This window comes from Dendrobates tinctorius, unplaced genomic scaffold (assembly GCF_039654945.1).
Source record: "Dendrobates tinctorius isolate UK_male_01 unplaced genomic scaffold, ASM3965494v1 ptg000007l, whole genome shotgun sequence".
NCBI lineage: Eukaryota > Metazoa > Chordata > Amphibia > Anura > Dendrobatidae > Dendrobates > Dendrobates tinctorius.
In genome coordinates, this window is record NW_027361675.1 from 35,519,703 (window position 1) to 35,545,657 (window position 25,955).

A 25,955-nucleotide genomic window follows, 5' to 3' on the forward strand; every position below is an offset into this window, starting at 1 on the left:
TTATACTCGAGTATATACGGTACATCTAATCTAAAGCCAGTCAATATAACACCATAGGTTTTTCTGCTGCGGTTTTGAGGTTACTGTTGCAAAAACACAATTTTTTTCAGCAATTTGTACAGTACTTGTGGCAAAAATTGGCATATTTGCAGTGATACATTAAAAATCATGTTAAGAAATAAGCTTTTTTTATCACCATTCTCTAAAAAATGTGGAAAACACAAGCACTAATTGTAACATTGAAAGAAAGTGCATGACTGATGTACAAGCCTCCAAGGATGCTGCCACTCATCATGGGAAGTATTAGAAAGGTGTCACGGGGAAACCGCAATTACGGTGTCTGGTTACACGAACTCATGCAATGATTTTAACTGATTTACCCTCCTGTGTTAAATAAACTGACTGCGCTCCAGGAAAGAGAGTAACACAGAGCAAACTACATAGCTCTGATGAACAAAGAATGTATAGAGACTGGTAGCCGTCCAATAAAACAAATACTGGCCCCAAATGGCACTCCAGGATAGAATAGCAAGGAACAAACTACTTAGATCCGATAAACAAATAGATGTATATGCTAATCTGGTAGCCGGCTAATTAATCAATTACTAGCCCCAGGTGGTAACAACACAACTGACACACAGATCCCCTTTTGTAGTGATAAGATAGGCAATGGTGCCCTTACTGTTCAGTGGAGGGTGTCATGTGTGAGCTGGCAGGTCCGCACGGATATTGCTGTGGATTACAGATGCGGATAGCAGTAAAGCAGGACAGCAATTACAGCAGGCAGAGCCAGGGTAAGCCCAGCTGGGTCTTTGCAAGGGTTAATCAGCTCTGTTAATCTTCTGGAGCTCTCCATCCTGAATTGTCTCAGCTGTTCTGTCTTGGCCACTCCATTCTGGTATATATGCTCGCCACTGGAACTTGGGAGTTGCCAGTGATAGTTTTTAAACTTACTAGTTTGGAGTTGAAGGAGAAAGTTCAATGTTTGGCACAGGCGGTTGGAGAGTTTTTCAGGAGATATATGCGTGGAGTTAGTTTGCGTGTTTATCCTTAACCTCTTCCATTTGGTTGCTCCTTCCTATTTCTTTCTTGATTTCCACTCTGTTGTTTTGTGAGTGTATTTGTATGATAGCAGTTTTCTTTTACTCCTGTTTACTCCTGTTGGTCTGTTTTGCGTTTTTCAATACACTTCGCCATCACACCTCCCGGGGGGGGGGGGAGGAAACAGACTAGGGTTAAGATAGGAGCATAGGCAGGAGACCCTGGCGTCTCCACCATCCAGGATAATCCAGGGGACAGGGATAGTCTAGGGTGCCTCTAGCTCAAGTGATCAGTTAGGTGTCCATTGTCCCTTGCCACTTAGTGACAAAAGGATGTTCTGGACATAAAATACCGGTAGGCTTTTAAGTGGTACACACACCCCCTGCAATTTGGAGGCGTGTGAGTTGCATATGGCTTCCGAGAAAAATGTTGACACTTTGTAAGTCTTAATTCTCTTTTAAACTTTTATTGAAAAACTCAGTAAAAGCGATAACTATTTACAGATATTGTATTTTCTTCCAATATCACACCCAAGGTGGGTGTTACCAGTAGTGATAAGCTTAAGTGCTCATTACTCAAGTTTGTCTAGGGTGCTCAGGTATGTGTGTGCTTGAGTGACATGTTCTAGTCCCTGCGCCCGCCTGACAAACATAATTTGTGTCTAACAGCAGCAAAACATGCAGTTGCAGGGACTCGAACATGTCACTGGAGCACCAGCAATACTCGGTGTATACCTGAGCATCTTAGGCAAACTCAAGTAATGAGCACATGCGCTCATCACTAGTTACCAGTTATATGGTACACACATCTGCAGAAGGATCTCTGTAGCTTTATATGCATGCAGTATGGCAGGAACTGAGTCAGTATTCCTTTTTTCTTAATCACCTTTGTCTTTTCATATACCAGTAACCTGCCAGTAGCCAAATATTTATCCTCAAGTTAAAGGGATTTTCTAATCTTCTATCTTTAGAAGCGCAGATTGATAGTTCAGACCAACAGCATGGTTGTGCCACTGGTCGGAATTGTACACTGTGTACCATGTTGCAAGCAGAAGCAGCTTTTCCTTTAAGCCTCTACAGCATCAGAGTAGTGTAGGGGAACTGTAGTTGGATGGATGCAGCGATTTGGCTAGTTTTAGAGCTGCACTTGCAAACTGTATAGCAAACAGCTTGCAAGCACATACTCATTGTCTAGGAATCTGGTTACTTCTGCTAAACTAGTATCAAATTTCTAAAATCCTTAAGATCTTAAGAATGGCCAGAAGGTTTCATAAAAAGTAAAAAGCATAACTGCTCATTTTCACAAGTAATTTGCAATTATACTCATTTAACAAGTTGTGACAATCCCTTTAACATAACTCCAATCTTGATTGGTTCCCACTGTGAGCAAGTCACAAGTCACACATGACTTTTTATAAAGGCCCACTAAGAGGTCCTGATCTACCATAATGGGTATGACTTTACTATGTAATGTGATCGTAACTTTTTTTATGCAAGTTTAGGGCAACACATGCTGGACATCATTGAGCCAAGTTCATTAAAATCAACTTAGCACCGGTACCAGTGTCATTTACAGTTTTACCCAGGCCTGTATTTGCCACTAGGCTCTGGAAGTCCAGTGCATAGGGTGGCGCATTGGACAAAATTAGATTTTTTTTTCTTTTTTTAACTCTCTCTCCCGCGGCCGCATTTATTTGTATTCGCATCTTTAAGACAACGTGAATACAAATGAACCTCCGTGCATGCCAGCATTTTCGGGGTCAATCAGATAACAGACCCCACGTGCTGCGGAGTGCGCACACTACTGATGTCACATCAACGTGATGAGGAGACCTCATCAAGCTGCCGACATCAATGCAGAGCGCCACGGAGGACAAGAAGCTATATGGAGAACCCTGGGCGGTAGTAGCTATATGGAGAACCTATGGAGTGGGGGGGGGGGAGAAGCTATATAGAGGACCTGGGGAGGGGCAAGAGAAGCTATATGGAGGACCTGGGGAAGGGGGAGAGAAGCTATATGGAGGACCTGGGGAAGGGGGAGAGAAGCTATATGGAGAACCAGGGGAGGGGAGGAGAAGCTATATGGATAACCTGGGGAGGGGGGGAGAAGCTATGAGGATAACCTGGGAAGGGGGGAGAAGCTATATGGAAAATCTGGGGAGGAAGGGAGGAGCTATATGAAGAACCACGGGGTGGGAAGCTATATGGAGAAACTGGGGAGGGGGGAAAACCTGGGGGGAAGCTGCATGGAAAACCTGGGGAGGGAGAACCTGTATGGAAAACATGGGGGGGGGGGGGAAGAAACTGTATGGAGAACCTGGGGAGGTGGACTCTGTATGGAGAACATGGGCAGAATGAAAAGGACAGTGTGCTGGCTTTCGTTTTAGGGGGTGCTGTGACTGTCATATTTCACTAGGGCAGACAGTGTGGTGCCTCAAACATTACCATTAGTAACACAATATACCGTCATGTATTAAAATCCTGCAGGGCAGCACATGTCCAGGCCCATCTGAAGTTCAACAATAACCATCTGAATGGTCCAGAGGAGGCATGGGAGTAGGTCATGTGGTAAGATGAGACCAAAATAGAACTTTTTGGTATCAACTCTGATCGCTGTGTTTGGAAGAAGGATGAGTACAATCCAAGGAACATCATCCGAACCATGAAGCATGGTGGGGGAAACATATTTTGGGGGTGACATCTTTACCGTATTGAAGGGAGGATGCATGTTGTCATGTAACGCAATATTCTGGCCATTAACCTCTTTCCCTCAGCAAGACCATTAAAGATGGTCCGGGCAACTAAGGAGTGGCTCCGTAAGAAGAATTTCAAAGTCCTGGAGTGGCCTAGCCAGTATACCTGAACCCAAAAGAAAATCTTTGTAGGAAGCTGAAACTCAATGCTGCCCAGCTACAGCCCCGAAATCTGAAAGATCTAGAAAAGATTTGTATGGAGGGTTGGCCAAAATCCCTGCTGCAGTGTGTGCACACTTGGTCAAGAACTACAGCAAACAAAGGTTTTTTTAACCAAATATTAAGGTTTGCTTTTCTGTTGTGTTAAATACTTAAATTAATTATCTAAAAATCATACAATGTGATTTTCTGGATTTTTTTCAAAGATTCTCTCTCCCACAGTGAAAGTGTATCTACGATAAAGGTGGGAAAACTTGCAAAATCGTCAGTGTATCAAATACTTATTTTCTCCACTGTTCTGTCTCAGACATCTAATTTGTAATCTCTAATTGACAACTTTATCTTCCAAAAGGTAAGGGAGAAAACAAGGGGAACTGCTACCTTGGATCTAATCCTTATAAACAGGGAGGAAATGGTTGAGGAGGTAAAAGTGGCTGGGACCCTAGGAGGTAGCGACCATGCTATTTTAGAATTTTGGATTACTAGAGGTGGAAGACCTGTGAAGACTCAGACGTCAAGGTTAGATTTCAGAAAGGCAGATTTTAAGGGATTCAGAAAGAGAATTGGAGGGATCCAATGGCTGGATATCCTTAAAGACAAAAATGTCCAGGAAGGATGGGAAATCTTGAAAAATGAAATTCTCAAAGCACAGTTGTTAACAATTCCGAAAAGAGGGAAGAATAGGAAGCATTTAAGGAAACCAGGATGGATGAACACAGAACTTAAGCACATGCTAAAAAGGAAGAAAAAAATGTTTATAAAATGGAAAGAGGGAGGCATATCTAAAGAAGAATATAATGCTGTCTGCAGAACCTGCAGGGCACAAATCAGATTAGCTAAAGCTGAAAATGAACTGAGGCTTGCAAGAGATGTCAAAAGCAATAATAAAGGATTTTGGGGATATGTCAAAAGTAAAAGAAAAGTCAAAGATGCTATAGGATTTTTACAGGATGAAAATGATGAAATGGTAAGACAGGATGTTGAGAAGGCTGAACTTTTAAATTCCTATTTTGCATCTGTTTTCTCTCAGAAAGGAAATGCAACATCAACTGTTATTCACTGTCCTATTAAGGGAATAGAAGAATCCAGGATATCTATAAACAGAAAGATAGTGAGGAAACACTTAGCTAACCTAAATGAATTCAAGTCTCCAGGTCCAGATGAATTACACCCCAGAGTACTGAAGGAGATAGCAGAAGAAATTTTTGAACCCCTCTCCATAATCTTTGAAAATTCTTGGAGAACAGGAGAAGTGCCAGAAGACTGGAGAAGAGCAAATGTTGTTCCTATCTTCAAAAAGGGGAAGAAGGTGGACCCAGGCAACTATAGGCCGGTGAGTCTGACTTCTATACCAGGAAAGATCTTTGAACAAATTATTAAACAACATGTATGTCAATACCTGGATAAGAATGAAGTGATTAAACAGAGTCAGCATGGGTTTCTAACTAATAAGTCATGTCAGACTAACTTAATTTCCTTCTATGACGGTATCACTGATTGGGTGGATCAAGGAAATGCTGTAGATATAGTATATCTTGACTTCAGCAAAGCATTTGACAAAGTCTCTCATACAATCCTTATTGAAAAAATGACTAAGTATGGAATGGACAAGGCAACTGTTAGGTGGATTCATAACTGGCTTAGTGATCGGACCCAAAGAGTGGTCGTAAATGGCTGCACATCCAGTTGGAAGAATGTCTCAAGTGGGGTACCACAGGGCTCTGTCCTGGGCCCTGTATTGTTCAACATCTTTATCAACGATTTAGATGAAGGAATTGAGGGTAAACTGATTAAATTTGCTGATGACACAAAGCTAGGAGGGATAGCTAATACTAGAGAAGAGAGAGAGAGGATTCAAAAAGATTTAAATAAACTGGAGAAGTGGGCAGCAACTAACAGAATGTTTTTTAACAGGGAGAAATGCAAAGTACTACATCTGGGCAATAAAAATGAAAAAAGCATATATAGAATGGGAGGAATAGGGCTAAGTGACAGCACATGTGAAAAAGACTTGGGTATACTAATAGATCACAGACTGAATATGAGTCAACAGTGTGATGCAGCAGCAAAAAAGGCAAATGCAATTCTAGGATGTATTAACAGAAGCATACAGTCTAGATCACGTGAAGTCATTATTTCCCTCTACTCCTCTTTGGTCAGACCTCATCTGGAATATTGTGTCCAGTTTTGGGCACCACATTTTAAAAAAGACATCAACAAACTGGAGCAAGTTCAGAAAAGAGCGACCAGAATGGTGACCGGTCTGCAAACCCTGTCTTATGAGGAAAGGTTGCAGGATTTGGGAATGTTTAGTTTGCAAAAGAGAAGACTGAGAGGAGACTTAATAGCTGTCTACAAATATCTAAAGGGCTGTCACATTGTAGAAGGATCAACTTTATTCTCATTTGCACAAGGAAAGACTAGAAGCAATGGGATGAAACTGAATGGGAAGAGACACAGATTAGATATTAGAAAAAACTTTTTGACAGTTAGAGTGATCAATGAGTGGAACAGGCTGCCACGAGAAGTGGTGAGTTCTCCTTCAATGGAAGTCTTCAAACAGAGGCTGGACAGACATCTGACTGGGATGATTTAGCGAATCCTGCTTTGAGCAGGGGGTTGGACCAGATGGCCCAGGAGGTCCCTTCCAACTCTACGATTCTATGATTCTAATTATTGTTTGTTGATATTTCCAGTAATTCACTAATAAGAATATAGAGAAATTTACATTTCATAGACTTTATTGCTTTCAGTGTTTTGGCTCCCTCTAGTGGCCAGAGTCATATTCGCAGTCTTATCTATTCGGCTCTATTCCATTCCATGTCTGAATCTCCTCCCTCCTTTTGCAATGCATTATGGTAGCGTTTGCAAAGTATTATGAAGGCTTCCCTCCACTTTCCTTCAGCCTGCATCCAGGAAGCATCTCATCTTTTCCTCTCCCCTTGTGATTGCATCGCCGGTATGTACTTATGCTTTCTGTGTTAATTCCTGTCCTATATTAGCCTGGTTTAATCAATCCTGCCCCTGGTCAGCTATTAGTGTGCAATGTTCATTCACAGTGTACTATGTATAATATGTATTCCCGTTGTACCTTGTACTGACTGATTGTATATTTTGTTTGCTTATATTTTCACCGCTCCAATATATAAAGTTCAATAAAAGCACAGACTCAACCTACAGTCTCCTTATTGGACCCCGGTATAGCGGTTTAGCTGTCTGTATAAGTCTGATTCATTCAGTGAGGACAGAACATCCACTGTATATGAGACCGATCAGCAGCAGCAGCTTCGTAACCTGTTTAGACAGGATGTGAGCGGTTTTATGTGCACAGAATGATTGTTAACATGATCGTTTTGTGCACATAGAAAAGCATTGTTCATAGCAGCACGTGTACACAGGACAATGTTGATAATGATGATAAATAAAAGGAGTCTTTCACTCCTAACATGCCAATTAATCTGCCCACATATTTAAATAGCGAACATAGCCCAGGCATATAGAGTTTTAACTTAACTTATGATTTTATTTTTTCTATGCAAAGGAAGGCGCTTCTGTGCACCCTCGAGTGGTCTATTCCTTGGTACACTGTTACACCTTTCTATTTGCATATTAAAGCCATTCTCTTGAAATAATTCAGAGGTCTTTTGGCAAGAGTAAGTGCTGTCTAAAATAACTACCGCTCTGAGTGTCAGTATGAACGTGCACACAAGGAGTCTGAAGGCGCGTTCTATTGCATGGTTCCTGCCTGCTTTTGGCTGCAAACTCAATGAGGAGGAAGGGTGTTGAAGTGAGTAGGCAGCACATCACAATGCCTTGTGCCCTCCTTACTTAAGATGCTTGCTCACTACTTCCAGGTGCACCGAGGGGCAGCCGCAGACAGACAAGATCCAGGCGTCAGAATGTGCTCACATAGCGTGCACATCCACACTGACACTTGGAGAGTGCTGCTGGGCTCCTCCAGTGTAGGAGGGCAAGCGAAGACAGGTGAACTGATGTAAGGGTACGTTTCCAGGTACCGTATTCCCTGCTCTATGGACAGAGCGGAAACCCTGCTCCGCCCAAAGCCCCACCCCTTCTGTACGTGCGGTGATTCCGGATGTACTCATTGAACACATCCGGAATCGCCGCAGCGTAGCCATAGACCATACTAAGAAAACGGTGAACACAAGGCCAAAATTAGCATATAAAAAATACAAAATTTTATTTAGGATTATTGGTAAAATCCGATCGACAGGTAAATTGGGGGAAGGGCATAGAAAAACACACACATAATGGTGGTACACAAGCACATGCAAATGGACGCGCTCATCCAGATTGATAAATACTAACAGTTTATCAAGAAAGTATCACAAACGTGATTTTAATTCGTGTGGAAAAGACCACCCATAGTATGTACCGACTAACAGGAAAAACATGGATGCACAATCAATTGGGGTAAATACCACAATCAATCCCCCTTGCAACATCCATAAAGATCCCACCCTGCCAGCTGCTCTAGGCCTCCCAAGATCCACAAAAATAGTCACAATAGTGCCAATTCGCATAAGGCGTTATTTACCAAGCTATTAGCAGCAGCAGCAGGAGACGGGTCACAATCAGGATGAGCACATCAGGGGCTGACGTGCTCATCCTGATTGTGACCCGTCTCCTGCTGCTGCTGCTAATAGCTTGGTAAATAACGCCTTATGCGAATTGGCACTATTGTGACTATTTTTGTGGATCTTGGGAGGCCGAGAGCAGCTGGCAGGGTGGGATCTTTATGGATGTTGCAAGGGGGATTGATTGTGGTATTTACCCCAATTGATTGTGCATCCATGTTTTTCCTGTTAGTCGGTACATACTATGGGTGGTCTTTTCCACACGAATTAAAATCACGTTTGTGATACTTTCTTGATAAACTGTTAGTATTTATCAATCTGGATGAGCGCGTCCCTTTGCATTTGCTTGTGTACCACCATTACGTGTGTGTTTTTCTATGCCCTTACCCCAATTTACCGGTCGATCGGATTCTACTAATTATCCTAAATAAAATTTTGTGTTTTTTATATGCTAATTTTGGCCTTGTGTTCACCGTTTTCTTAGTATGGTCTATGTGTTGTTGGTGATAGGCAGCTTAAATCCATAATATTTATATGGTAGATGTATATTTGATATACCATGTATGTGAGTTTGACCTGCTGTTAGCGTAGCCATAGAGTAGGCTGTTTACCTTGCTGCAGTTTAAAAAGACGCGCTGCATGTTCGGTTTAGCGGGTGTGTCACCCGCTTAATCGGATGCATAGTGGAGACGGGATTTCTTAAAATCCCCTCCACTATGCAGGTACATCTGGCCGCTGCGGATTAAATGCTGTGGCAGAACGCAGGGTTCAATCCGCATCAAATACTGAATGTTTCCGGACCGTGGAAACATGCCCTTAGACTGTGCTTCCTCTTACCAACGGATCACTATCAGGACAAGCGACTGGTTTTAAAGGGAACTTGTCTCCAGGTTTTCCCATATAAATTGTGGCCGGCACCTATAAGCTCTCTGTTACAGCATTCTCTTATGCTGTCTATATGTCCCCAACCTCCTATGCAGGGCACAAAAAATAGATTTTATTACACTCACAGACGGAGCAGTCAGGTTTGATGGGCGTCTCTGGTCTTGATCGGGTGCCTCCTCTCGTCTTACAGTTAAACTCCTATTTCCCTGCTTCGTGTGGATGACGGGTCCTATGTCATCCCCTATCGTACTAGAATACAGGCGCACTTTCCTCTTCCCTACCAAGGGCAGAGCAAAGTATGGTAGTGTACATACGCCGGCTTTATTGTGTCATCAGCACTCTTCTGCCTTTCCTGCACACTACAGTACATTGCTCTGCCCTCAGCATAGCAGAGAGAAGTGCACCTGCACAGGAGTGCGATTGGGGGACACCGAGATGATGTGTCATCCACATAAAGCAGGAAAAAGGACGCTGATTGTTAGAAGAGAGGAGGCGTTGGATCAAGACCAGAGATGCCCAGCGAACCGGACTGTGCCATCTGTGGGTATAATAAAAGCTTTTTTTGTGCCTTGCAAAGGCATTTGGGGACATACATACATAGTATGCTGTAACAGAGAGCGTAGAGGTGCTGGCTGTACTTTATATGGGGAAAACCTGGTGACAGGCTTCCTTTAAATTTCAAATGTTAGGTGACAACAGTGCACCCATTATTAAGCCACACCAAGGGTGCACAGAAGTGGGTTCATCTGTATATTAAATAAATGCCGCTTTTTCATAAAATATTATGCAAAACTGTATATGCCTGCTATTATGTTAGTAGGGGCTATGTCCTCTATGTAAATCTTTATGCAGCTTAACTGAAATATTAGGGTGACAGACTCCCTTCAGTAAACTTAAAATTAATTTCACCCAACGAATGAACGTTCTGCTTGTGCATCAGGTGGATTCACAACTCTGTAGTCACATAGTGACTGCAGATATGTAGTTTTAGTTTTATAGCAGACAACCCCTTTATTACTCCTTAAAAGGGTTGTTTCATGCTGGAATGTTATTCTCTATCTGCAGGTGGTGGGATCCCCAGCAGTTCCAAAAACTGGAGCAGAGGTCGATCATCCGCACTACTGCTCCATTCATTCTTAATCGGAGTGCCGGAGATAACCGAGTTCAGTACTCTGTTGATCTTTTGAGTTCCCATTAGAATGAATGGAGTAGTAGTGTGCTGCTCCATTCAACTGAGGTTCTTCAGATTCCCGTTTCTCAGAATCGGTGGGACCCCCAAAGATCTGAAATTCCCTATCCCGCAGATGGAGAATAACTTTCAAACTTCAGATATCTGCTTAAAATTGTATTTAGGGATGACTCGACACTACAATTGACTGCTGTACTAAACTTGGCAATGTATTATTGCACTGACAGAGGTTCTGGTGATGTATTACTGCACGACCAGAGGTTCTGGTGATGTTTTACTGCACGACCAGAGGTTCTGGTGATGTTTTACTGCACTGACGGCGGTTGTGGTGATGCATTACTGTATTGACGGAGGTTTTGGTGATGTAGTCATGTAAATGTATTAATCTTTAATTTATGAGACTTGATACTAAAACATTATAAGGTCAGTGTGCTGTACTAAAAATACACCTGTCTGAATGTCATTAGCTGAACAAAAAATTCACTAAAGCCAGCAGCTATCTTTCCTGGCTCTTCCATATACAGGATTGCTCACTCTGTCACATGTTCCTGTGTTCTCTATGACAGCAGTCTTTGGACATCTCTGGCAGCAGCTTATCACTTAAGAGAACAAAAGGATCTACAGTTCGAAATCGACCAAGCTGGATTCTTATCTCACCTGATAATCATCAGTCAGAGCCCCCCCCATACATACATTGGACTGTCAGCAGAAACTGTTGATATCAGCAGATTTGGACAAATTTAGTCTAATGCGTATGGGGGACTTAACTACTATCTGAAGGGTATCGGCACCAGCAGAGGGTGTGCACACAACTTCTTTTAGACTTTTGCAAATCCGTAGAGTTTTTCAGATGGAAGACGCTTGAGGACACATAATGGTCATTTTGTCCCTTTTTTGGAGGGCTTCTTTTTGGTCGTCTTTTTCAACATCATTTAGCCATTAGATTTTGTTTATTTATTTATTTTTTTTCAATGGACAAGTAATTTCTTTTAGCCACTTTATGTCTTAGAAAACCTGAAGTGGTTAAAAAAAATGAACATATGAACAGGGAGTCGTTTTTACAGTGCAGCTTATGAGTTTGCTCTTTTTAGGATATACGTAACAGCTTTTCAGGCAGGTTACAGAGCAGAACTGCCAGAAAAAAGTGCTGTGTGCACATACCCTTAGGGTACCGTTACGCTTAGCGATGCACCAGTGATCCCGATAACGATACTGTTATGGATGGCGGAACGCACCTAATAAAAATAATACAAGGTGCGTTCGCCGCCCGGGGTCCACCGTGAGGTAGATGACAATGGCAGATACTCCAATGAGTGAAGTAGTGCGCTCGGGTTAACGTCACCCGAGTGGCTAAGGCAGGCTCAGTTCACGCACAGAGAACCTTAAACAAATGAATACAGAAGCACTGGCCTTATTAAACGCACAAGGTAACCAGCGGGTGGCATCGCAACCGCGAACGCCAGTGGAGTGCTGAGCGCAGCGCGGCAGAACTGCTAAGCGTAGGCGCGGCGGTAACTATCGCCGCTAGACGACGGTGCCGACAGGGCGGACACCGACGGGCTCTAGTGCTAGGTGCGGTAGCACAGTGGCAAATAGCTAGCCACTACCTGGAGCTGACTATACACACTCGGTCACCACTCGTAATATCAGAGGGTAGGGGTTTCATAATAAGTCAGCCACCAGAAGATGCATCCATCACCATTCACACATAGCATAGTAGGTCTACACTAGCGCATGGCCGAGCCGCCATGCGGGCTTTTTATAACCATGCGCTTCTGGGACCTTCCAGTAACCTGGGAAGAATCAATCAGATCCGACGCAGGACCTGGACATGTGACCCCTGCTCTCCACTGAGAGGACAAGTTGCGGGAATGCCCAGTAGCACGGCACGAGGACTTAGCCTCTGGAGCGGTTCCCTGCAGAGCAGGTTGCGCTACCATTGCTGCACCAGAGGTGGCAGCAACATCCAGACTCACAGAACGAGTCTGAGCAGAATGCCTGGCTCGCCGTGATTGCTGAGCAGGAGTCCGAGCGGTCGGAGCGGAATGGGGGACCACCGGATGTCTGGCTCTGGATTCCCGCTGTGCAGTGTCAGGAATCCGACGCCTAACAGATACGACCTGGTAAGGATCGCTGGTGCGTCGCTAAATGGTAGCTAGTAAGCTGTCAAACAGTCAGATTTACCCAACATAGCAGCGATCCGTATAACGACGTCGGCGGTCGTTAGGACCTTGTCACACAGCAGCGATTCTGACGACTGCAGCCTGCGTCCATGATGTCGCTAACGAGGTCGCTCGTCGGTATCAGACACAGCGATGCGCGCTGGCCAGTGGGACACCAGAGAACAAAAAATGGCCCAGAACTTTCGAGCACGATCAGCGACATCGCAGCGGAGGCCTCGTCACTGCTAAGTGTCACATGTAACAAGATCGCTGGCGAGGTCGCTGCTGCGTCACAAAATCGGTGATGCTTCAGCGATCTCACTATGTGAGACGGGGCCTTAAGTCTGACTTATCACTTAAAGTGCCTAGGGCAGCATGAATGCCAAAAACGGCCCTGATCTTATGACTCACTGGTGTTTTTTTATGTAAAAATTAATCAGGTGTCTTACTATGAAATCTACCGTAAGTGATGTATTTTGTGGCATGGTTTTTTCAAGTTAGACGGGAGTTTAGTAAGAAAGTTACTGTACAGTATGGTTAGCAGAGGGTACAATATTAGCACGGTTTCTATTCACCTCATTGCTATCCTCTTTCTTTTCAATCTACAGCCAGACTAAAGGAACATTTTAAAAGTAACTAAACAAAATATCGTAATAATCTTATTAATGACTTGTGTCTTTAGTGTAAAAAGTTTTTAAGATCCTTTGTTTTACAGGCAAGAAATAAAGCAATTGGCTGTTGTCAGAAACATTAAATTACAAGATCATCAGGAGAATAAAACCTATATCATTACTTGTTAAAATTCAGGGTTAATGTTGCCCAAGAGTCTGAAATGTTACATTCCGAAAATTAACTTAAGCTTTTCCATCTCATTCCTGACTTTTCTGCTTTGCTTTTCAGTAAATGGCAGCAGCATACTTTTCTCATGTGTAACACTTAAGCCCTTGCACAATACCACCAATTGTATACGTGTGGCAGGCTCTGTGAGATGATATGTTTATGATGTCAAAAACAACATTTATATCCGTTTTTCTTGCATGTCTCCATCCCTTAAGAGAAATAAATTACAGATGTGAATAAACATGTATACAAGTGTGGCACTGAAACAAATTTCACGCTATTGCCTGAGTGAAGTTTGGAGAGAAAGGAATCTGTATTATGGGCCAAAAATATGAATGACTGATGGGGAGAAAATCTCGGATGCACTTCAGGCAAACTGAGTAACACAGGAAGCATCATAGTCTGGGCAGAAAACCACCCACACAAATGGCTGCTGGCTTCACTTCAATCAGAAACATCAAACAATTGTCCAACTAGCGCGTTTTGGGACCATTCTAGAAGATGCACAGGTTTTTACACAACTGCATAAAGAGGACAACATACCTATAAAATTGTCTTTATACAATCACTATAATTATATTCACATGGCGCTTGTATTATAGGTAGAAAACAAATATAGTCTTTTTTTTCTTATAAAAGTAAAAAGAGGTTTGAATGGATTTCACATGGGAAAGAATTCTAACCCTACTCTATAAGGAGGATCATCATGTACAGGCGGAGCATAGGCTGCAATTAGACAGTAAGTTTATATTACCTGCCCACTTTTGACTAAGGTGGATTACAAAAGATTGGATTTGAAGGTATAAAATGTAATTACTGGATCTAAAATGTTAAACTGATTAAAACAATAGTGCAAATTTTGATTTATTTCCGCATAATATGTATATAAGAGTATAAGAATTTTTAATGGACTGGAATTAAACTGCTCAAAATAATCTGTAGATGACTGTGGTCACTTACAATGGATGTATTAGATTTCTGCTATTTTTGTTATTACATTATTCTATCCAGCATATAAAAACAGGAGAAAAGAGCCAATGTGAACAGAGCATGATTATCTAAAGTGCAACTTTATATAATTTCCTTCTAGATTTTAAAAAAAAAAAAATCACTGCCACGATTCCACCTCTCAAAGTGTCCTAGGGACGCTGTGATTGACACCTCTGCCGCCCTATGGGATCTAGGTCTGGCTGAGCTGTGAGGATTATGAGTGATAGCTCTACCGCCCAGTCTGAGGCAGCAGGGCTGTGCAGTCGGAGTCATGGAAATTAACGAGTTGGAGTCAGAGGCTTGGCTTACAAAATCCACAGCCCTGTGAGGTAGAGGAGTGAATATTGTGATTGACAGCTCTGCCGTCCTATCTGGCTGGGTCTGTGTGATCTCCTCCAGGTGTCATCTATTCTGGGAGATTACAGAGCTATTTAGCACACTGACAATTGTCAGACCATTGCCAATTGAAGCTTAGCTCAAGTGGTGTGTGTTTGCTCTGTGCACTGAGTTATATTCTGATCTCCATAACTGACCTTGGATTAGCCTTTGACCATCTGTTTGACTTACTCCTTTGTCTTGATCCGCTACCTTCTTGATACATTGACCTTGGACAGTTACCTGACTATGCTTTTGTCTTTTCCCTTTGTCTATTATAAGCCCTCTCGGTACTCACCAGGACCTCTTGACTATCCTGCCTCACAGAAAGTCCATTAGTGACAAGCATCACATTAAGTTGTGACTAGCATCACAGTCACCAAGTAAAAGTTTTGCCAAGTTGCCATCAAAGTTTCCATGGGGGTTTTCAACTAGTTTTCATGTCCTTCTGAAAAGGATATCTGCTTACTAATGACAAAATAAGGAAGCATGGGATTGATCATTTTACAATTAGGCACAATTAGAGTTTTACCCTCTATGGAAGTCATACTGATTGTCACCCAACCCTACCATCAACACATAAAACGGTGTCGGCATGGTTAGTACTGCAGCCTTGCCGCGCTGGGGTCCTGTGTTCAAATCCCACCAAGGACAACATCTGCAGGGAGTTTGTATGTTCTCCCCGTGCATGCGTGGGTTTCCTCCGGGATCTCCGGTTTCCTCCCACACTCCAAAGACATACTGATAGGGAATTTAGATTGTGAACCCCATCGGGGACAGTGATGATAATGTATGTAAAGCGCTTTGGAATTAATGGTGCTATATAAGTGAGTAAAATAAATAAATAGTGTTAGTCAGTCATTTACACTTACTTCTAGGGGTAGTCTGTATATAAGCTGCCAAAACTATAACTTTATGAGTGCCATAAAGACCCAATTATGCACTTCGTAATGTCATTCTATACAGTCTGATAATCTCTAATTACATGGCTGACTTAGTGACGTCTCCAAAGTTGCTCCTTACCATGGGCCTCTTGTGACTGGTTATATTGCTGGTGAAACATACTTATCAGGGTAGAGGACTGGAAATGTACAGTTATAATAAGCAGGGAGATTATTGCAATAAATCTGCAGGTCCAATGTGTCCCAAGGATACACTTCCAACTGAACTTGGTTCCATTAAGTCACAGCGAATACTTTACAATCAGCTAGACAGCTCTTACCTTATTTTCCGCATACGCAAGCCAGCGACTCCCAAGAGCGATAGGATTCATATTTGGCCCAGGACAGGGATAGCAGCCTGGGGGGGAAAAAAAAAAAAGCTCCAAAAAACAGCAGTAAGACGTTTTCTAATGGCAGAGTATTTGCAACAAGCCAAACAAACACAGCTCTAAACAAAGGACGCTTAAACCTCTAAACATTCATCAACAACTGCTTACATTTCTGAGAGTTTTACACGATAACATTAAGACATCGTGGTAACAAGTTAATTAAGCTTGAAACGCAGATTTTTTTATTGTTTTGCTTTGTGAGTAGTTTTTATGTTTTCTTTTAATAAACACAGTTTTGTTTGGGAATGTTTGGAGACACGTAGGACTTGTCTTTCAAATCTCAGTATAATGTTAGCACCATGAAATTAAATCAAGTCTTAAATATTGTAAATATTTGTTTTCCCTAAACTATAAATTCACCTTATTTATCAGCAACCTTCAAAATTATTTGAGCATATCTTTCACAGGAGATTCATTAATAAAATATTACCCCCTCCCCAACCCAAAAGGGAAAAAAGGACAATTTTTTGTAGTGTTGTGCAACATTAGTCTTTCATATTGCCCCCATCCATACCTCATCCTGTGTCCCTAATATATTTGTAGAAAAAAAAAAAAGAAGAAAATTGGGGCAATAACTCTTTGGCAAAATTAAGAAAATGCTCTTGACCTAAAAACATACAAACAGATCGGCATCCATTTCAATGAATTTCTAATTAACTACAATGGATTTATAATTTAATGGATGGAATTGTGCAACATGCTATACTGTTTTGTTCAAAATAATATTCCTATTGGTCATCTATGATTAGAGATAGTTTTAACAGGAATGTGTCAGTAGGATCAACTCACTGAATCCGTCTATATGGGTATGTAGGTCATAGGAAGCAGAATAAAATGATATCTTGATATCTGTGATCCAATGTTTTATTCCTGAGAAATTCACATTTGTCTTAATATGAGCAGTTAAGATCTAAGAGCTGGACAAAGCTCTCCCCAAGAATCCACCCCAAGGGTATTTTAAATTAAAGGAGGCATTATCAAGGTGAGACATGTAATGACTGAAAGTCTGTTATCCTGAATTTCATGTCTGACACTGGTAACTCCCCTTTCATTAAAAATGAGCTGTAGAAGCAGATTCTCGTGAAGATCTGTGTCCAGCCCAAAGATTTTAGTAGCTTATTTATATACTAGCTGAAGAGCCCGGCGTTGCCCGGGCATAGTACATAACTGTGGGTTCCGCTGTCTTCCTTAACATTCCCGCTCTCCACCTGCCATCCCGTTCTATCCCTCCGCAGCCGCACTCTACATCCATGTCCCGGTGTCCCTCCACAGCCCCACTCTCTTCTTCCACAGCCCCGGTCTCTTCGTCCACAGCCCTGCTCTTCCGCTCTCTCCCTCCGCAGCCCTGTTCTCTTCCTTCACAGCCCTGCTCTCCCTGTCCACAGCCCCGCTCTCCAGCTCTCTCCGTCCACAGCCCCGTTCTCTTCCTTCACAGCCCTGCTCTCCCCGTCCACAGCCCCGTTCTCTTCCTTCACAGCCCTGCTCTCCCCCTCTACAGCAGGGGTCTCAAACTCGTCAGAGTAAATGGGCCGGGCATAAAAAAAAAAATTTGAGCTGGGAGGCCGCATTCCTTTCAAACTTAATACACCCCTTACACGCGCGGCTCCGCACAACTCGTACACACGTGGCTCCGTACACCTCGTACACACAGGGCTCCGCTCCGTACACCTCATACAAAGGGCTCCGCTCCGTACACACATGGCTCCGCTCCATACACCTCGTACACACAGGGCTCTGCTCCTTACACCTCGTACACACAGGGCTCCGCTCCATACACCTCGAACACACAGGGTTCTGCTCCATCCACCCTGTAAACCCCTCCTAACCCCACACAAACTTACCTTCATCCAGTACCATGACAACAAGCACACAGACAGCAGCGTCCATCCTGCACACACTGAGGCCCCTGATCATGTGACCCCTGACTCCTCCCCCTCCTGTGACCTCATCACTGGTCCTGTGCAGTGTGCACACAGAACAGCCAATGCCATCGCCGCTCCTGAATGCTTGCCTTCCCCCTGCCTCAGGGAGTGAGACATGTGGCGCACCGCGGGCGGCAGATGCTGGAGTGGGCAGAGCTAGAGCGGAGCTGCAGCGCGTGTAATTGGTCGGCCTGCGGGGGCGTCTGAAGCGGCACAAACGCTTCAAAAATGCCTAAAAAATGTCTAAAAAAAAAAGCAACGTGGGCACACAGCCTTAAACATAACTATTTGTTTTAATAAAAGGATATTGCTAAAAATATATCACAAGACTTGTGTGAAACGAAAAATTGGTTTGAAGTAGAGTATGAGGCTATGTGCGCACGTTGCGGAATTGCTAGAGGAAATTTCTGCATCTCTTGGCAGAAAACGAAGTGGAAATTCCACGCGGTTTTTATGTGGATTTTATGCGTTTTTGATGTGGATTTAAACGCGGATTTGTTTGCGGATTTGTTAGTCTTCTCTTAAAGGGATCCCGGTGTAGAAGTCAGGGCAATTGCCTTCAAATGCTCTGGTACTGACCCCAGGCTTTCTTGAAGGGATGTCCTGTACGGAAGTTAGGGCAAATCCCTCAGCGCTGTGGTTCTGACACCAGGCCTCTCTTAAAGGGATCCCAGATATGGAAGTTACGACCGTTCCACTCAGCGCTGTGGTTCTGACCCCAGGGTCCCTTAAAGGGATCATTGGTATGGAAGTTAGGGCAATTCCACTAAGCGCTCTGGTTCTGATCCCAGGCCCCTCTTAAAGGGATCCCAGGTATGGAAGTTAGGGTAAATCCCTCAGCGCTCTGATTCTGACCCCAGTCTCTCGTAAAGGGATCATTGGTATGAAAGTTAGGGCAATTCCACTCAGCGCTCTGGTTCTGATGCCAGGTCTCTCTTAAAGGGATCCCCGGTATGGAAGTTAGGACCGTTCCACTCAGCGCTCTGGCTCTGACCCCAGGCAGACGGGATGATGTGGGATATTAGGGGTAGTAGTCCGGTAGCTCTGACGGAATGATGTGGGATATTAGGGGTAGTAGTCCGGGGGCTCTGACGGGATGATGTGGGATATTAGTGGTAGTTGTCCGGTGGCTCTGGCTGACAGCATGATGTGGGATATTAGGGGCAGTAGTCCTAGTGGCTTTGGCTGACGGGACGATGTGGGATATTAGGGGTAGTAGTCCTAGTGGCTTTGGCTGACGGGACGATGTGGGATATTAGGGGTAGTAGTCCGATGGCTTTGACAGGATGATGTGTGGATATTAGGGGTAGTAGTCCGGTAGCTCTGGCTGACTGGATGATGTGGGATATTAAAGTGAATGTGGCTATGCGTAGTGGGCGAGGCTATATACTCAGCTATATATATTCATTATAATTTGTTATAACTAACCGTAGTTAGTTACTATGCCCGGCAGCGCCGGGCTTTTCAGCTAGTCTCTATATATAAAACTGAATGTATGTATGTGTGTATCACCAACCAATCACGAAGCATCTTTCATTTCACCAGAGCTGTTCAAAGGAAGCTGAGCTGTGATTGGTTGCTATGACCAACAGTTTTCGTTGCAACCAATCACTAAGCATCTCTCATTTCACCAGAGCTGGTTAAAAGAAGCTGAGCTGTGATTGGTTGCTATGAGCAAGTTTTCCCACTTGACAACACCTCAGAGAACAATTCAACAAACGCACCAATATCATAATTAATAAATAAATTCATAGGGCAAATGCGAAATAAATTTGGTACTGAAATTATGGACAAAAGTAAGGACTAATCGCAACTGTAGATAAACGCAAAAACAAAAAAACGATCAACAAGTCCAAAATTATAAGGAAAAATCCATGAAAAAATTCATTATAAAAAAGCATACAGATGGGGCAAACAAAACACCACAATGTGAGTAGCTTAAAAACCAAGACGCTGACACATAACGCATACATCTCAAACATATAATGAATTATAATAAGATAGTATTGCATTAGACAATCGACCCTGTGCCCTTTTATGAATCATAATATCAGGCAGGAACACTACAGACAACAACCCACTAGTAACACATAAGCACCAACACAAGTGGGCACTCGATTTCTCATAGTAGATGGGCAGTTAGTAAAGTAGACATACCTATTTAACATAGCGGCAACAGGAGAGAAGAGATGAGGGCGGTCAGTGTACACTGACCGCCCTTATCTCTTCTCTCCTGTTGCCGCTTTGTTAAAAAGGTATGTCTACTTTACTAACTGCCCATCTACTATGAGAAATCGAGTTATGTTACTAGTGGGTTGTTGTCTGTAGTGTTCCCGCCTGATATTATGATTCATAAAAGGGCACAGGGGCGATTGTCTAATGCAATACTATCTTATCAAAGGGATCATTGGTATGGAAGTCAGGGCAAATCCACTCAGCGCTCTGGTCCTGACTCCAGGCCTCTCTTAAAGGGATCCCCAGAATGGAAGTTAGGACCGTTCCACTCAGCGCTCTGATTCTGACCCCAGGCTGACGGGATGATGTGGGATATTTGTGGTAGTTGTCAGGTGGCTCTGGCTGATGGGATGATGTGGGATATTAGGGGTAGTAGTCCGGTGGCTCTGACGGGATGATGTGGGATATTAGTGGTAGTTGTCCGGTTGCTCTGGGTGACGGGACGATGTGGGATATTAGGGGTAGTAGTCTGGTAGCTCTGGCTGACGGGATGATGTGGGATATTAGTGGTAGTTGTCCGGTTGCTCTGGGTGACGGGACGATGTGGGATATTAGGGGTAGTAGTCTGGTAGCTCTGGCTGAAGGAACGATGAGGGATATTATAGTGAATGTGGCTATGCGGAGTGGGCGGGGCTCTGCACTCAGATATTTATTTATATATATATATATATATATATAAATATATATACACACACATTCATTTTAATTTCTTATAACTAACCCTAGTTAATTACTATGCCCGGGCAGCGCCGGGCTCTTCAGCTAGTCCACAGTAAATCCGCAAACCTTTTTACACCTGCATTCTGCATTTTTGTTGCAGATTTGAGTGACTCAATGGAAGTCAATGGGTGAAAAACGCTGCAGATCTGCAAAAAGAATTGACATGCTGCAGAAGATAAAACACTGAAAAATAAGGACGGAAATTTCTGGATCATGTGCACAAAAATTCAGGATTGTCATTGATTAACCTTGCTTTAGTAATCATTTGCATTTTTGGAGCATTTCCATGCAGAAAAAAACGCTGTGGAAACACAACAAATCCGCATCTTGTGCACATAGCCTGACACTGCGAATGGTAAAACAGATTTTGAAGTTTCTCTGTGATATTTTGTTCTGGTATAGTCTAACCCCTATACTTACAATTTAACAATGTCCTAAGAGGGAATAAAGTCTATCACCCCTAACCCCTAAAATGGCATAGAATTCACTATCAAGGTATTCTTTACATATGAAGAAAAGTTTGACGTTTTTGCCATAAACTGTGGCCTACTTTACGTCAGTGAAACAACGCAACAGGTTAAGGACAGAATCTCAAGTCCACCATTCGCTGTGAGAGACTTCCCTTCCCCTCTCCTTACATTTCCACAAAATGGGCCACAGACTTTCACACCTCGAATTCCAGGTCCTAGAGCAGGTTCTCCCAAGGGTAATAACGGGTCCAACATCTTATCAAAAGGGAGGCTTTTTGGATCTTGACCCTCCAAACTTTGGAACCAAGAGACCTCAGCAGTGATTTTGATGTGGTCAGTTTTACATGACTAAACAATTCCTTTTTCCTTATAGCTATTTTTGATACATGGACATCTTACTTATATTTTCTGTTTTTGGTTTTAGCATCACTCGTAGCCCATCCTAAATCAAGAGAACACTCTCAACATCACCAGTTACATACAGCCAGTCTCTCCTTTTTTTATCCAATATTAATTATGTATTAGCATTATTTCTTTGACTTTTTCAGCTATAGTGAAATTATTAATTTAATTTTATATAATTGTTTTTACAATTTAGCAATTCTATTTTCATTTTTTATTTTTGCTTTTTATTTTAAATTTTGTATTTCTTCTTCATTATTATTTTGTTTCTCCATTTTCCTTTTCTTTTTTTTTTATTATATTTCTATTTTACGTTTTATTTGTAATTAATTTATTTTGCTGTCATCTGTTATAATTTTCCGTCACATCCAGAATATTTCTATGTCCTTTTAATTTTCCTATCACATATTTCTAATTTATATCTAATTATTCTTCTTTCCAATCTTACACACTCTGTACATACCTTTCTCATTTAAATCCCTCTTCCCCTTGTCTCTATTATACAATCCCTCCCTACGACTATGACGTCATTTTTGAAGATGTTCTTTTGTCAACTTGACCTTTGCAAATCAGTGCCAATCATCCAATCCACGTCACTATGGCAGTGTCTGCCAGAAGTGACATCACAGCCCACACCACAAGCCCATGCCATAAACGGCTGGGATTTCGACTGGAAGTGATGTCATGGCCAGGGTTCTTTAACACCCACCTACTTGCAGGCCATCAGCACATCTTCTATTAGCGATGTCGATCGCACTTTTCTTAGCACATCCCTGGTCCTTTACGCTACACCCATGGCCATACATAAGGCGGCCATCAATTATGAGATGTTTCCTTCGTGTGGGATTTCTCCATTCCCCCACTTATTTTAGATGAGCAGAGACTAGACAATAACTATATTTGGAATCACTAGATGCAAAATTCTAAAATAATACTATTACAGTGTAATAATGTATTTCAGTACTACCAATCTACCTGCAACAAGAGAAACTGGAAAATTAATATTACTGAAATTTTTTTACCGGATATCAAAGCTACACATGCTTAAATGGTTCAAAGAATAGCTATAATAACTCAGGGAATTGCAACATACATATCCTAGTATATATCTATTATTAGTATTTTCCTCTACCGCCTTTCGCCGGAGTCTTGCTCAGATATTCCACTGACAGAATACAGACTGCCATAAACATTGGGAGCCTGGTAGATTACTAACTGAATTTTCCTGCTTTGAAATGGAACAATTCGTGTAATACAAATATTTTAGTTTGCGTATTGGTGAGTTCAACAATGGTTCTTCTACAATTTTTCTTTCCATTCACACCCCTTGTACAACCAGCCATAGTACTTTATATGCATTTTCCCTTCCTATCATTCATGATATTTAACAGGGTCTCCATACTGAAATATAGCCAGGATCCCTGTTTAATGTACAAGGCCAACCAGCATCAAAGTTAATTTGGAAAGCTATGCTAAGTACAGTACATTAGGGCAAACTGAAAAATAACAATGTACGAAAGAAACAGCATAGCTATAAATTTCATACAGTTCCTACAAAAGCAGCATCCATATTCATGTCTGGTATAGAGAATAAGTCATTAGTAATGTTTAATTACAGGACAGTCTTTATTAGGCATGGAAAATACTTTATATAGCAGAAAACAATGGCAATCTGTTTCATGGTACAGTCACTGACCACTGTTTTTCTCCCATCTATGTAAAATCTGAGATCTGAAGTCAGCAAAATAAAGAACAAGAAAAAAAAAAAAAAACAGGCGGCCTGACCCATGCTGGACTCTAAAATGAAGTTCCTACAAACATGACTTAGTTACAATTTAACTGGTGCATCCAGTGAACCTCCAAAAGAAATATCCACTGTAAGCACGAACTGCAGTTTTTCTCATGTTTACCAAAAAAAATCTGCAAACATCTATGGGAAATTTCAGGTGAAAGACTGTATGACAAAGGGCAAAGTATACCAGGTCACACTATTAAAAAAAAGCAAGGCATTTTCACTTTCATACAAACACCTATAAGAGGAAGAAAAAGACAAATACAAATATTTCCTGTGCAATGCATATTATCTAAAAACTATAGCAATACACAGTCTTAGAAGCTTTGCTATATTTTCTTACTATCTTACGCTGGGTTTTTAAAGTCTGTTTCCTAGGTACAAAATCCATCCTCTTACCTTTAGAATTTGCTCAGAACGAATAGAATCCTAAAAGGGTTTAAAGAGGTTAAACAAAAACTAGAAGGCGTGAGGTCAATGCCATAAAATGACACCAGATGAATCCCTTCTGTACAAAAGCCGCTACTTTAACGGTACCCACCGGTCTTTGTTTTATGTGCATGCCTATCTACCCACAAAACAGCTGCAGGCAATCACTGGCCTCAGAGGTGAACAACACAAGATTGCTATGTTCTGTGATTGGCTGCAGTGGTCACACAGAGAGCACTTCACACTAGCGTTTTGAGGTGCAGTGCACGCTCGCCGTGAAACTCCGCCCCCTGACGCGCCTCCTCCGGTCAGCTCCGCCTATGGGCACATGATGCTGCATGCGACCTGCATACCCTATCTTTAGCATTGGGTACGCAGACCGTGCGCAGGTATGCTTTTGCGTGCTTTTTATGGTGCGCCGACCTGCACCAAACGCATCGTGTTGCATTTTGGTGCGGCCGGCGCACCGTCCAAAGGACACATGCGCCGGCAAAAGCATACCTGCGCACGGCCTGCGTACCCAATGCTAAAGATAGGGTACGCAGGTCGCATGCAGCGTCATGCGCCCATAGGCGGAGCTGACCGGAGGAGGCGCGGCAGGAGGTGGAGCTTCACGGAGAGCATGCGCTGCGCCTCAGATCGCTAGTGTGACACTAGCCTAAGCTGCCAATTGAGGATAAATTTGTTGGTTCTATGAGATTCAAATATAGAGTTCTGAAAACCAAAGATTCGGGCAACTATTTAATGTTGCTGGTATCAGCCTGAAATTAATAACTGTGAGAATTATTGTGAATAAATATAACAAAATACGACCATTAACATTAAAAAAACAGAACATTTAGAACTGAAATGCATTATCTAACATATGTCCAAATTGTCCGATATTTCACAGAATTGCCTGTGAAGTGGACTTTAAAGGAACCTGTCACCTGAAAAATATATGGGGTTAATCTACAGGTTAAAAGCGTTATTAACCTGCCAGGCGCCTGCACTTAGCTGAACACTGCCAAATCATGAACTTTAATCTGCCCCCGCAGCGTTCCGGTTTCAGTTGGCACCAAAACGGGTTCAGTCACTGCTCTGTGTATACAGAGCGGCCGCTATAACCGCACCGCTAGGTTTGACTGACAGCCGGTACCAAATGCTGAGCAAGCGTCAGTCGGGGATGGGGGTGCGATTACAGCCGCAACTCTGCTACTCTGAACTGTGACTGAACCAGTCTATGCGTCGCTCCCATGACTAAAACCGGAATGCTGACGGGGAGAATAAAGTTAATTTACTCCTGGCAGTGATCGGCTAAGTGCAGGTGCAGGGCAGGTTAATAACGCTATAACACGCAGAATAACCCCATATCTGCAGGTTAATAGTGTTTTTTCTGGTGACAGGTTCCTTTTAAAGGAGACACATATGGTCTACATTGGGAATCTCTGTGAAATTTTGAAGGGGTCCTAGGCAGATTGGAAAGTAGGTTTCAATAATCATTCTAATAAAGAAGCAAAAGATTGGTTGGCAAAATCTACTGTAAACGTAAAAATGTAAACAAGCAATAGAATAGTCCAACGCTGCTGAGATACCACTGTGCAGTCACAAAAATTGTTTAAAACGAACATGCAAATTAGCTCTTTTCCACATGGAAGAAAACTGTCTCAAGTGCCATTTGTAGA

The 25,955-nt window shown here is 42.5% G+C and overlaps 1 protein-coding gene across 7 annotated transcripts in view; it reads right to left on the reverse strand.

Moving 5' to 3' along the window:
* Positions 1-25,955, reverse strand: part of BCAS3 (BCAS3 microtubule associated cell migration factor) — a 1,710,065-nt gene that overhangs the window by 1,395,239 nt on the left and 288,871 nt on the right. For all 7 annotated transcript variants that reach the window (XM_073573260.1, XM_073573307.1, XM_073573290.1 and 4 more), the window contains one exon: positions 16,214-16,290. In XM_073573260.1, coding sequence (XP_073429361.1) covers positions 16,214-16,290 — 77 coding nt within the window. The remainder of the gene's footprint in view (positions 1-16,213; positions 16,291-25,955) is intronic.